This window comes from Bufo bufo, chromosome 6 (assembly GCF_905171765.1).
Source record: "Bufo bufo chromosome 6, aBufBuf1.1, whole genome shotgun sequence".
Classification (NCBI taxonomy): Eukaryota; Metazoa; Chordata; class Amphibia; order Anura; family Bufonidae; genus Bufo; species Bufo bufo.
In genome coordinates this window covers 314087113-314100133 of record NC_053394.1, presented here as the reverse complement: position 1 = coordinate 314100133, position 13021 = coordinate 314087113, and the positions used below count along the sequence as shown (strand labels likewise).

General features: G+C 41.1%; 1 protein-coding gene across 6 annotated transcripts in view; it reads right to left on the bottom strand.

Moving 5' to 3' along the window:
• Positions 1-334: 334 nt before the first annotated feature.
• ATP6V0A1 (ATPase H+ transporting V0 subunit a1) overlaps positions 335-13021 on the bottom strand; it is a 107096-nt gene continuing 94409 nt past the window's right edge. For all 6 annotated transcript variants that reach the window (XM_040437975.1, XM_040437973.1, XM_040437976.1 and 3 more), the window contains one exon: positions 335-1969. In XM_040437975.1, the coding sequence (XP_040293909.1) occupies positions 1876-1969 (94 nt within the window). In that variant the 3' untranslated portion in view covers positions 335-1875. The remainder of the gene's footprint in view (positions 1970-13021) is intronic.

Sequence of the window (13021 nt, the reverse complement as noted above, 5' to 3'; positions counted from 1 at the left end):
TATAAATTGCATAAAAATCCTGAATGTGGAAACCCAACCTACAGACCACATGGTAGCACAGAGGGAAAGTAACAGGCTTTTCACAGAGATTATATTATGGACAAGGCCACCTTAAGGGTAAATTAACCTACTGTATAATTTTCTGTGACTGCCCCATTCATCTGGGATGAGGTACCAGAAGTAGCAGAAATCAATGCACATGCCACAGATATAAATATTATGTCCATTGCTTGGTGCATTAACCAGTGTAATGATATCAGAAGATGTTAAAAAACTTGAAGTGTTTTGGTTTGATTCAATGCAGCCAAGAACACAAAAAGAGGTAATTTCCTGGTTGTCATAAATTAAAGGTTTATTATCACAGGGAGACTTCATTTACCGATTCACAGCAGCAACAACAACATTGGAATCTGAGAGCAAATTGAGGAATCACTAATGTAAACATACATGGGACAGTGAGTTGTCGGCAACGATGAATCAGGATCTTGGTACCTGAAAGGTAAAAATCTACACGCATTCTCCAAAAGGTGGCGATAAAGTCTTACAGGCTGAGCCAATATAACAAACAACAGATCAATTTACTGGACATATCATAGTTCTGTAGTCACTGGCTAAACTGATTACAAGCTTGACTTGCAAAATTGTTACCTTCAGAGTGTGCAGAACGTGTGTACACTGTAAACCTTTCTAACAGCCTCCTCTAAAGTGGATTGGGTCTTTTACTTGCTTTGTACAGGAGATCAACCAACACATCTATAGTACAGCTCTTTAGTGTTTAAAATGTTGCATTTTCTCCAAATCTGTGCAGAATCATCACAGGCTGATGTTCAGATCTTCAATTAGCTCCTCTGCCTGTGTCCCTGTGACAACACTTCCCTCCCCCTGTCTCAGGCAGCTCAATGTGGGTTACACAGCCATGTTACAATCTCACTTGAGATAACACTGATCTGACAGAATGCAGGGGCAGATGTCATGAGCGTCCAGGAAACCAGTCACACCATCCTCCAAAAACTACACTGCAACTTTAGTTTAGCTTATGTAGTGTTCCCCTTTAATAAGGAGAACCACTTCTATACCCAAATCAGCACTCCAAAGTGAACATTTTAATGCTGTTCTCATATGTGCACTATTAACAAAAAACAGATAGGAGAAACTATACGGAAACTATTCTGATCAGGTAAATTGCAGGAAATTGGGAACCCCCACATACCAAAAAATGATGTTGCTGAATTTGGTTTAGTTTGCTTCTACCAATAATCATAAAATCATGTGGAGGGAATTTAGCAATAGTCCACTGTGGTGATAAAGAGGTTAATAGTTTGAGGCCTTATAACTTTTTAACATAATTGATCCTGGGGCCATGTCTGAGAGGGAAGTTATTGTTGGAATCGTGTGGCGTCTGTATATCTCTTCAAGGAGTGATAAGGATTTAGCGCTCAACTAAATTCTACAAAGTTTCCAAAAAGTACATAGGGGTTGATCTTACAAGTATGAAGTATCACTTACTGCAATATAATACATAATAAAAGAATGTATCTGAGCAAAATATTGAGGTAGAGGATGGCAAGGAGAACATTGATATGTGCACATAAAGAACCCTTCTGTTCTGTACATTAAAATCAATGGTACTTTCAAGCTTTATTATTTCCACGAAGAGTGACTTGGGTGACCTCTAGTGGCCAAAACTGTTACTCCTCCACTCCACTTCTGGAAGGCTGCTGACTATTGAGGCTCCTGTACAATACACCAACTATGGACCATCATAAGACTACTGTGGGTCTATGAAGCGTGAAGGACAGGCAAGGTTTCACATCAATGCACTATGGCAGGAGAGGATGACGGAGAGGAAGAGGAGCACACTTTGAATGGTTGATTTCAGTCATCAAATCTACCCTCTCTGATGGTCTCAAACGAGAACGGCATGAACTTAAACCCTGTTCCGACGTAGAACTTGTTTTGAAATTCCACCCTGTGGAGAAAGAAAGAAGTTCAAAGTCAAAACTTTGCATAATGTGGCTGACATGAAGTCCCCTTAATCTTTTTAACGTTGCTTTTGCTGCAACTGGGGCAAATTGTCGTTCCGTGGTTAAAACTGATGTCTTGCAGCACTGGAATTAAATTCAACCGAGGACAACATAGGTATGAAGTTTGTATGTAACATCTTAAGATTCCTCTGTGTACTTTGATTTCTTCCTATACTCCAAAACTACTGATAAACTGACCCTAGCGTACACTGGAGATAAAAGTCTAAGGCTGGTTTCACACGGGCGTTGCGGGAAAATGTGCGGGTGCGTTGCGGGAACACCCGCGATTTTTCCGCGCGAGTGCAAAACATTGTAATGCGTTTTGCACGCGCGTGAGAAAAATCGCGCATGTTTGGTACCCAAACCCGAACTTCTTCACAGAAGTTCGGGCTTGGGATCGGTGTTCTGTAGATTGTATTATTTTCCCTTATAACATGGTTATAAGGGAAAATAATAGCATTCTGAATACAGAATGCAAAGTAAAACAGCGCTGGAGGGGTTAAAAAAAATCCTAAATTTTTTTTTAACTCACCTTAGTCCACATGATAGCGGCCCGGCATCTACTTCTGTCTCCTTTGTTGAATAGGACCTGTGGTGAGCATTAAATACAGTTACAGGACCTTTGATGACATCACTCCAGTCATCACATGATCCATCACCATGGTAAAAGATCATGTGACGTACCATGTGATGACCGGAGTGACGTCAAAGGTCCTGTAACTGTATTTAATGCTCACCACAGGTCCTATTCAACAAAGGAGACAGAAGGAGATGCCGGGCCGCGATCAAGTAGACTTAGGTGAGTTAAATTATTATTATTTTATTTTTTAACCCCTCCAGCCCTATTTTACTATGCATTCTGTATTCAGAATGCTATTATTTTCCCTTATAACCATGTTATAAGGGAAAATAATAATGATCAGGTCTCCATCCCGATCATCTCCTAGCAACCGTGCGTGAAAATCGCACCGCATCCGCACTTGCTTGTGGATGCTTGCGATTTTCACGCAACCCCATTCACTTCTATGGGGCCTGCGTTGCGTGAAAAACGCAGAATATAGAGCATGCTGCGATTTTCACGCAACGCATAAGTGATGCGTGAAAATCACTGCTCATTTGAACAGCCCCATAGAAATGAATGGGTCAGTATTCAGTGCGGGTGCAATGCGTTCACCTCACGCATCGCATCCGCTCGGAATACTCACCCGTGTGAAAGGGGCCTAAGACTGCTTTCAGATGAGCGATGTTTCCATGCACATACGGTCAAATCACTCAACACCCGACCTGAACACTGACCCATTAACCTCTTAAGGACATAGGGCGTACAGGTACGCCCTTGTGCCCTGGTACTTAAGGACACAGGGCGTACATGTACGCCCTGTGTATTTTCGATCACTGCCGTGCGGCTGGCAGTGATCGGAACCCGGTGCCTGCTCAAATCATTGAGCAGGCACCTAGGCTAAATGCGCGGGGGGGTCCCGTGACCCCCCCATGTCGGCGATCGCGGCAAACCGCAGGTCAATTCAGACCTGCGGTTTGCTGCGATTTCTGAAGTTTCTGGTCCCCGCAGTCCCTGACCGCAGGGATCAGAAACTTTATATGCCAAAAAAAAAGTTTTATTTACCCCCCCCTGCACCCCCGAATGATTTTTATGGTGGCGGGAGGTGCAGGGGGAGGGTTGCGGGCGGTGTGGGCGGTGCGGGAGGCGGGCGGTGCGGCAGGCGGGATCGCGATCCCCCGCCCGCCTCCCCTTGTATAATCGTTGGTGTCTAGTGGGGATACCAGGGTGCCAGCACATTGCTGGCACCCTGGTATAAACGGCTGACATCTGCGATGCGATGTCAGCCGTTTAACCCTTTCCATACAGCGGTCCGTACGGACCGCTGTATGGAAAAGGTTAACAGCGCAGGGAGCTCCCTCCCTCTCCCATCGGGGGGCTGCTGTGCCTTTGCAGCCCCCCGATGGGGAGGGAGAGAGCCCCCAGAGAGCCCCCCGAGAGATCCCCTCCTTACCCTTCCCCGTCTGCGAAGTTCTGAGCAGACGGGGAAGGTTCCCATGGCAACAGGACGCCTCTCAGGCGTCCTGCTGTCCATGGTGCTGAACAGATCTGTGCTGAAAGCATAGATCTGTTCAGTGTAAGTAAAATACAGTACAGAACAATATATATTGTACTGTACTGTATTATTCAGACATCAGACCCACTGGATCTTCAAGAACCAAGTGGGTCTGGGTCAAAAAAAAGTGAATAAAAGTGAAAAAAAAGTAAAAATCAAAAAACACATTTATCACTGATAAAAAATGAAAAAAATAAAATTCCCTACACATGTTTGGTATCGCCGCGTCCGTAACGACCTGATCTATAAAACGGTCATGTTACTTTACCCGAACGGTGAACACCATAAAAATAAAAAATAAAAAACTATGATGAAATTGAAATTTTGCCCACCTTACTTCCCAAAAAAGGTAATAAAAGTGATCAAAAAAGTCGCATGTACGCCAAAATTGTAACAATCAAACCGTCATCTCATCCCGCAAAAATCATACCCTACCCAAGATAATCGCCCAAAAACTGAAAAAACTATGGCTCTTAGACTATGGAAACACTAAAACATGATTTTTTTTGTTTCAAAAATGAAATCATTGTGTAAAACTTACATAAATAAAAAAAAAGTATACATATTAGGTATCGCCGCGTCCGTATCGCCCGGCTCTATAAAAATATCACATGATCTAACCCCTCAGATGACCACCGTAAAAAAATAAAAATAAAAACGGTGTAAAAAAAGCCATTTTTTGTCATCTTACGTCACAAAAAGTGTAATAGCAAGCAATCAAAAAGTCATATGCACCCCAAAATAGATGCCAATCAAACCGTCATCTCATCCCGCAAAAAATGAGACCCTACTTAAGATAATCGCCCAAAAACTGAAAAAACTATGGCTCTTAGACTATGGAGACACTAAAACATTTTTTTGGTTTTAAAAATGAAATCATTGTGTAAAACTTACATAAATAAAAAAAATTGTATACATATTAGGTATCTCCGCGTCCGTGACAACCTGCTCTATAAAATTACCACATGATCTAACCTGTCAGATGAATGTTGTAAATAACAAAAAAAAAACGGTGCCAAAAAAGCTATTTCTTGTTACCTTGCCGCACAAAAAGTGTAATATAGAGCAACCAAAAATCATATGTACCCTAAACTAGTACCAACAAAACTGCCACCCTATCCCGTAGTTTCTAAAATGGGGTCACTTTTTTGGAGTTTCTACTCTAGGGGTGCATCAGGGGGGCTTCAAATGGGACATGGTGTCAAAAAAACCAGTCCAGCAAAATATGCCTTCCAAAAACCATATGGTGTTCCTTTCCTTCTGCGCCCTGCCATGTGCCCGTACAGCTGTTTACGACCACATATGGGGTGTTTCTGTAAACTACAGAATTAGGGCCATAAATAATGAGTTTTGTTTGGCTGTTAACCCTTGCTTTGTAACTGGAAAAAAAATATTAAAATGGAAAATCTGCCAAAAAAGTGAAATTTTGAAATTGTATCTCTATTTTCCATTAAATCTTGTGCAACACCTAAAGGGTTAACAAAGTTTGTAAAATCAGTTTTGAATACCTTGAGGGGTGTAGTTTCTTAGATGGGGTCACTTTTATGGAGTTTATAATCTAGGGGTGCATCAGGGGGGCTTCAAATGGGACATGGTGCCAAAAAAACAGTCCAGCAAAATCAGCCCTCCAAAAACCAAACGGCGCACCTTTCACTCTACGCCCCGCTGTGTGCCCGTACAGTAGTTTACGGCCACATATGGGGTGTTTCTGTAAACAGCAGAGTCAGGGCAATAAAGATACAGTCTTGTTTGGCTGTTAACCCTTGGTTTGTTAGTGGAAAAAATGGGTTAAAATGAAAAATTAGACAAAAAAATGAAATTCTCAAATTTCCTCCCTATTTGCCAATAACTCTTGTGCAACACCTAAAGGGTTAACAACGTATGCAAAATCAGTTTTGAATACCTTGAGGGGTGTAGTTTCTTAGATGGGGTCATTTTTGGGTGGTTTCTATAATGTAAGCCTCGCAAAGTGACTTGAGACCTGAACTGGTCCCTAGAAATTGAGTTTTTGTAAATTTCGGAAAAATTTCAAGATTTGCTTCTAAACTTCTAAGCCTTATAACATCCCCAAAAAATAAAATATCATTCCCAAAACAATTCAAACATGAAGTAGACATATGGGGAATGTAAAGTCATCACAATTTTTGGGGGTATTACTATGTATTACAGAAGTAGAGAAACTGAAACTTTGAAATTTGCTAATTTTTTTCAAATTTTTGTTAAATTAGGTATTTTTTGGTGCAAAAAAAATTTTTTTTTTGACTCCATTTTACCAGTGTCATGAAGTACAATATGTGACGAAAAAACAATCTCAGAACGGCCTGGATAAGTCAAACCGTTTTAAAGTTATCAGCACTTAAAGGGACTCTGGTCAGATTTTCAAAAAATGGCCTGGTCCTAAGGTGTAAAAAGGCTGTGTCCTTAAGGGGTTAAAGTCAAGGGGTATAATTCACAATCAGAGCATGGTCCGTTTTTTCACACTGAACTGGCCCATTCAAGACTGTGAAATAAAATAATAAAAAAACAAAAAAAATAAGTTTTTCATGGGTGCTAGAACAATTGGGTGTGCATTCAGTTTTTTTTTTTTCCACCAACATGATGCTACACAGAGTGAAAAAAATTACAAATCAAATGCAATCGTAGAAAAAAAATACTTCAACACAGATGGAACTTGGACGAGTTTCATAGGTGAATGGTGCCAATCAGCATATATGCAAAAAAAAAAAATCAGTTGCTGACGAACCTCTTTGAGCCCTAGCTAATGGGAACCAGGCATGTTAAACATAGTGTCTTATCTGTAGGCAGGAGGATGTGAGCAGGCCGATATATATAGTTTTGAGGAAAAACTTTAGTATAAACTTGTAGTTTATTAATTTTAATTCCCGCTGATCCTATGCTTAAAATTCCAGTGGGAGGTCCTACTCAGTGCAGCCTTCCCAATATGACTCTATATACAGAGACAGCTGTCAATTACTGAGTAGAACCGCCACGGGACTCCTAAGCATGAAAAAAGCAAGGATTTATATGAATGAATAAAGTTATACTGAATCTTTTCTTACAAAGCTATATCAATCAACTCAGCTCCCCCTGCTGTAAAATAGAGGGTATTCTGCCTGCAGATCAGACTGTATATTAAATGTGACCGGCTCCGTTCAACTGCATAACCATCATTACCCCCAAGCTGAGTTTTAGGCATGACAACCCTAAATATAAATGATAATTTACTTTATATTTATTAGTGTTTCTAGATCTGTATAAACATACTTCCAACATGCCAAGTGACTTTCATTATTCCTACAATCTACAGTAGGGGGCGCATTACTACTCTATATACAGCTGTGAGACGGCAGAGTTTCATCCTTCTGTTAATATCTCACGGCAATGAGACTTTTCACAATGAAGTGGCAATTTGGGTCTTGGAAAAAATAGCAAGGAGAGGCTAAAATTAACTTTTACAGTCTGTCAGCGCCGTATTAACCCCAAACCTGCCAACAGTACATTCAGTATTCATGACAGAACAGTCATATTACTGAGACCTGAAGTGGCTTAAAACAAGTGACTTCATTATCATTTAGCTCACTGAGGGATCCCTTCACACACAGAAATTTGACTCTTGGGAATAGAGGGTCTATATTCAACACTTTTCTGTGAGATTCACTGCTCACAGAACATAAACCACTGTGTCCAGTTGTGTGTGGAAATGACATTCACAATGTGTGATTATCAAATGGTTTTCTTCCCCACTAAGAGTGCCAGAATTGTATAACAGCTGCATACATTCCTTCGCCATTCCACGCTCATTTGGCTGAGTGTGCATGTGTCCTGAATGGAGAGAGAGGAGTAAGCAGTTTGCTACACACTTCTGGCGGCGAGAATTCAATATGCCTGATCCTTCTAATCCTTTCCCCCACCACCATCTGCTGAGGTACAGTCAGGACACCCCCATACACATAAGATAATAGTCAGGTTCAGCAGACGTTAACCCTTTCAACCCCGGGCCAGTTTTCACCTTCCTGCCCAGGCCATTTTTTGCAAATCTGACATGTGTCACTTTATGTGGCAATAACTTTAAAACGCTTTTACTTATCCAGATCATTCTGAGATTGTTTTCTCGTCAGATATTGTACTTCATGACAGTGGTAAAATTGAGTCAAAATATATATTTTTTATTTATAAAAAAAAATAAAAAAAATAATTTACCAAACATTTGAAAAAATTAGCAAATTTCTATTTCTCTACTTTTATAATAGATAGTAATACCTCCAAAAATAGTAATTACTTTACATTCCCCATATGTCTACTCCATGTTTGATCATTTTGAAAATGACATTTTATTTTTTTGGGACTAGAAGGTAAGAAGCAAATCTTACAATTTTCAAGAACATTTCCAAAACCCAATTTTTTCAGCAACAGTTCAGTTATGAAGTCACTTTGTGGGGTTACATATTAGAAACCAGCCATAAATCACCCCATTTTAAAAACTATACCCCTCAAGATATTCAAAACTGATTTTACAAACTTTGTTAACCCTTTAGGTGCCTCACGAGAATTAAAGGAAAATGGGAATGAAATTTAAAAATTTCAATATTTTTTTTTTTTAGCAGATTTTCAATTTTAATCTATTTTTTCTGCAACACATTAAGGGTTAACTGCCAACCAAAACTCAAAATCTATTACCCTGAATCTGGAGTTTACAGAAACACCCTATGTGTGCTCAAAAACGGATGTACGGGCGCACAGCAGGCTTCAGAGTGGAAGGAGCACTGTATGGCATTTGGAGAGCAGATTTGGCTATGCAGCATATGAAGACATCCTGAGGTGGCCCTACAGTGGAAACACTCAAAAACTACACCCCTCAAGGAATATTTCAAGGTGTGAAGTGATCACTTTGACCTATTGGGCGATTCACAGAATTAGGAAACGCATGGCTCAAAAAAATGATGTATGGGTGCATGGCAGGGTTCAAAAGGGAAGTAGCAGCATAGAACTTTTGGAGGACAGATTTTGCAGGATTGGATTGATTTTGGGAGCTGTCGCATATGAAGACACCCTGAGGTATCCCTAGAGTGGAAACCCCCAAAAGTGACCCCATTCTGGAAACTACACCCCTCAAGAAATATTTCAAGATAAGTAGTGAGAATTTTGTCCTTAAAAGTGATTCATGGAATTGCTGTGAAATTGAAAAAAAAAAAATAAATAAAAAAATTTTTTAGGCCCAAATATTTCACTTTCACAAGGGAGACCTTGAGAAAATGCACCCCCTAATTTATTGCCCATTGTCTACTGATTACAGCAATACCCCATATGTGCTTGTATACTGCTATATGTGCGTACCACAGGGGTCAGAAGGAAAGGAGCACCAAATGGCTTCTGGAAGGCAGATTTCACCGGAATAATTGACAGGCGCCATCTTGCAGTTGAACGCACCCTGAGGTACCCCTAGAGTGGAAACCCCCAAAAAGTGACTCCATTACAGAAACTACACCCCTCAAGGAATATTTCAAGGTGTGTAGTGAGCACTTTGACCCATCGGGCGATTTACAGAATTAGGAAACGCTTGGTTGTGAAAATTAGAAATTAAAATTTTTGCCCGAAAAAGTTGCTTTCACATTTTGTTCCCCATTTCCCCCCCGAATACGCCAACACCACATATGTGCTCAAAATCTCACAGCTAAATATGGATTTTGCTGACCTGAATTGACAGACATGTATTTTAGGTGCCTTGTCGCATTAAATTAATTCCTGAGCTCCCCAGAAATGACAAATCCCAACAAGTGACACCATTTCGGACAGAGCACCCCCGTATGAACATTTTAAGTGGTAGGAAAAGGGTACTTTTCAGCAAACAAGTGTCTCACAGAAGACAGAAATACTTGTGAAAGCATTTCAAAGCACACATTTGTAAAAATTAAAAATTACTTGCAGACCACAATTTTTCACTTTCACAAGGGGTTTAAGGAGAAAATGCACCCCGGTATAGGTTTCCCATTTTCTACCCTTTTTGCAAACACCCCATATGTGCTTGTAGCCTGCTGTATGGGCACACAGTAGGGCTCTAGAGGCAAAGTGCAAAATATGTTTTTTGCAGGCCTGAATAAACAGACATGGATTTTAGCTGCCATGTCGCATTAAATAAATTCCTGAGGTCCCCAGAAATGAAAAACCCAAAGAAGTGACCCGATTTCAGTAAGGGCACCCCTGTACGAACATTTTAAGTGGTGGAAAGGGTACTTTTCAGCAAACCGGTGTCTCACGGAAGACAGAAATACTTGTGAAAGCATTTCAAAAGCACATGTTTGTAAAAATGAAAAATTGCTAGCGTCCCCCAATTTTTCACTTTCACAAGGGGTTAAATGAGAAATTGCACCCAGTATATGTTCCTCAATCTCTCCCCTTTTTGAAAACACCCCATATGTGCTTTGTAGCCTTCTGTATGGGCGCACAGCAGGCAAACAGCCATGTCACATTTAAAAAATTCCCCAGAAAAAAAAAGAAAGATGTAACCCTTTTTGGAAAGTGCACCCCCGTACGAACATTTAAAGGGGTTGAAAGGGCACGATTGTTTCACAGAAAATAATATTTAGTGGTTGTTGGAAAGTGGATATGCAAGTGAGGTGGACTCAATCAGAGATATAAAGTGGAAATATTACAGGGAGCTTAAAGGATGACATTAAATTAATACTCCATGGATGTGTGGTATACTTTAACACTCCTTCATGCACAGGCCAGGTTTTTCATGGCAGGTTTCGCAGTGGTAAATGGTGTCCTTCCTAATACGCCTTTTTGAACACACACACTGCATCTTTTTTCGGTCCTTCTTCTTGCTGTCTGGAGGACTTCAGCTGGGAAATGTCCTGGTACAACACAGCCACTGTGACTTACAGAAGTACTGGGGCCCTCTTCTGCTTGGTTTGGAAGAATTAGGGCCTTGATCACTACTTCTTGAAAGTGAAGAAATGTTCCTGTGTGCTCGCTAGACTTATATAGCACATAGGCATTGTACATTGCCATCTGTACAATGTGTACAGCCAGCTTTTTGTACCACACTTTTGTTTTTCGTGTGGCACTGTAGGGCTTCAGAACTTGATCTGAAAGATCAACCCCACCCATGTGCCTGTTGTAGACCAGAATGCAGTCTGGTTTGAGGACAGTGGTAGTGGTACCACGTACTGCGGCAGTGGAGCTGGTATTCCTGTGAATGGTGGTCAGTACAATCACATCCCTCTTGTCCTTGTACTTAACCACCAGCATGTTATCATGGAGGAGAGCCCTGCTTTCACCCTTTCTCAGTGGTTGCCCTACCAGGGATCTAGGGAGGCCTCTCTGATTTTTGCGTACTATGCCGCAAGCCACAGTACCTCTGGATTTTAGGGACATCAATAGGGGTATGCTGGTATAATAGTTATCAACATAGAGGTGGTAACCCTTATCCAGCAGTGGGTGAATCAAATCCCACACTAGTTTCCCACTAACTCCTAGGAAGGGGGGCATTCTGGGGATTCAATCCGGGAGTCTTTCCCTTCATAAACACGAAACCTATATGTGTACCCGGAGTTACTCTCACAGACTTTATACATTTTTATGCCATACCTTGCTCGCTTGCTGGGCAGGTACTGGCGGAATCTTTCCCTCCCCTTGAAATGTAACAGGGACTCATCTATACAGATATTTTGTTATGGGGTGTACACTTCAGCAAACTTGGTGCTGAAGTGGTCAAGAACGGGCCTAATTTTAAAAAGCCGATCAACTGCTGGGTCATTTTGGGGCGGACACTGTGCATTATCATTATAATGCAAAAATTTCAGAATAGACTCAAATCTATTCTGGGCCATGGAATTACTGAATATTGGAGTGTGGTACAAGCCCCATATGCAGCAGTGTAACTGGGGTCCAACCAAGGGGTATTGCGAATGGTGATGTAGGGTTCTGGGAAATAAACTGCTGGGCATATAAATTTACAAAATCTTCACTGAAAAAGATTTTGAAAAAATCAATTTCTGTGAAGCCCGTGCAGTCAATCTGGATTCCAGAGTTTCCCATAAACTCTGGAATTGGGGCTGATAATCGTCATGGGGTGGGGTCCATATTGGGTCACTCTGGGGGGCTGACTCCGCTGCTTCACTGGAGCGCCTCATCAGCGGATTATGATGATGAGGGGGTAGAGGAGTAGAGGAAAGTGGCATCCTCTTCTCCCTACACTAGCAGTCTCAGTATTGGAGGCAAGCATGGCGTATGCCTCTTCAGCTGAGTATAGTCGTTGGGATGGACGGGCCATTTTTATTTTATTGGGGTGTGACGTGTAAAACTTTATTTAGTGTGAGGGGTGTGTATGTAGTGTTTTCACACGTGAAGGGGCTTGTAATTGTAATAAAAACGGACACTACTGATCGGTGCTCAGTGGTTACAAAATGCTCGTACGCAGATGGTGCGTTCGTGCAAAAACCTAAACTCACACTAACTGAAATATATACTACCACTAACTGCAGTTCTTTTTTCACACAAAAAAATAAAATATGTAAAAAAAAAAAAAAAAAAACCTCAAAAATATGCAGACGTTACTGAGCCACACTACTGATCGGTGCTCTGCAGCACGCACACATATTGTGCGTGCAAAAACTGTAGTTTAAACATTTACTACAGTGCTCTGCAAAATGCAAGCACGCAACGCTTTTGGTTTTGCTCCCATATTGCAGGAGCTGAACTCAAAGATCTCAAAAATTTTCATCATACACAATAGACCCATTACTCTCAAATATTGTTCACAAATCTGTCTAAATCTGTGTTAGTGAGCACTTCTCCTTTGCCGAGATAATCCATCCCACTTCACAGGTGTGGCATATCAAGGTGCTGATTAGACAGCATGAATATTGCACAGGTGTGCCT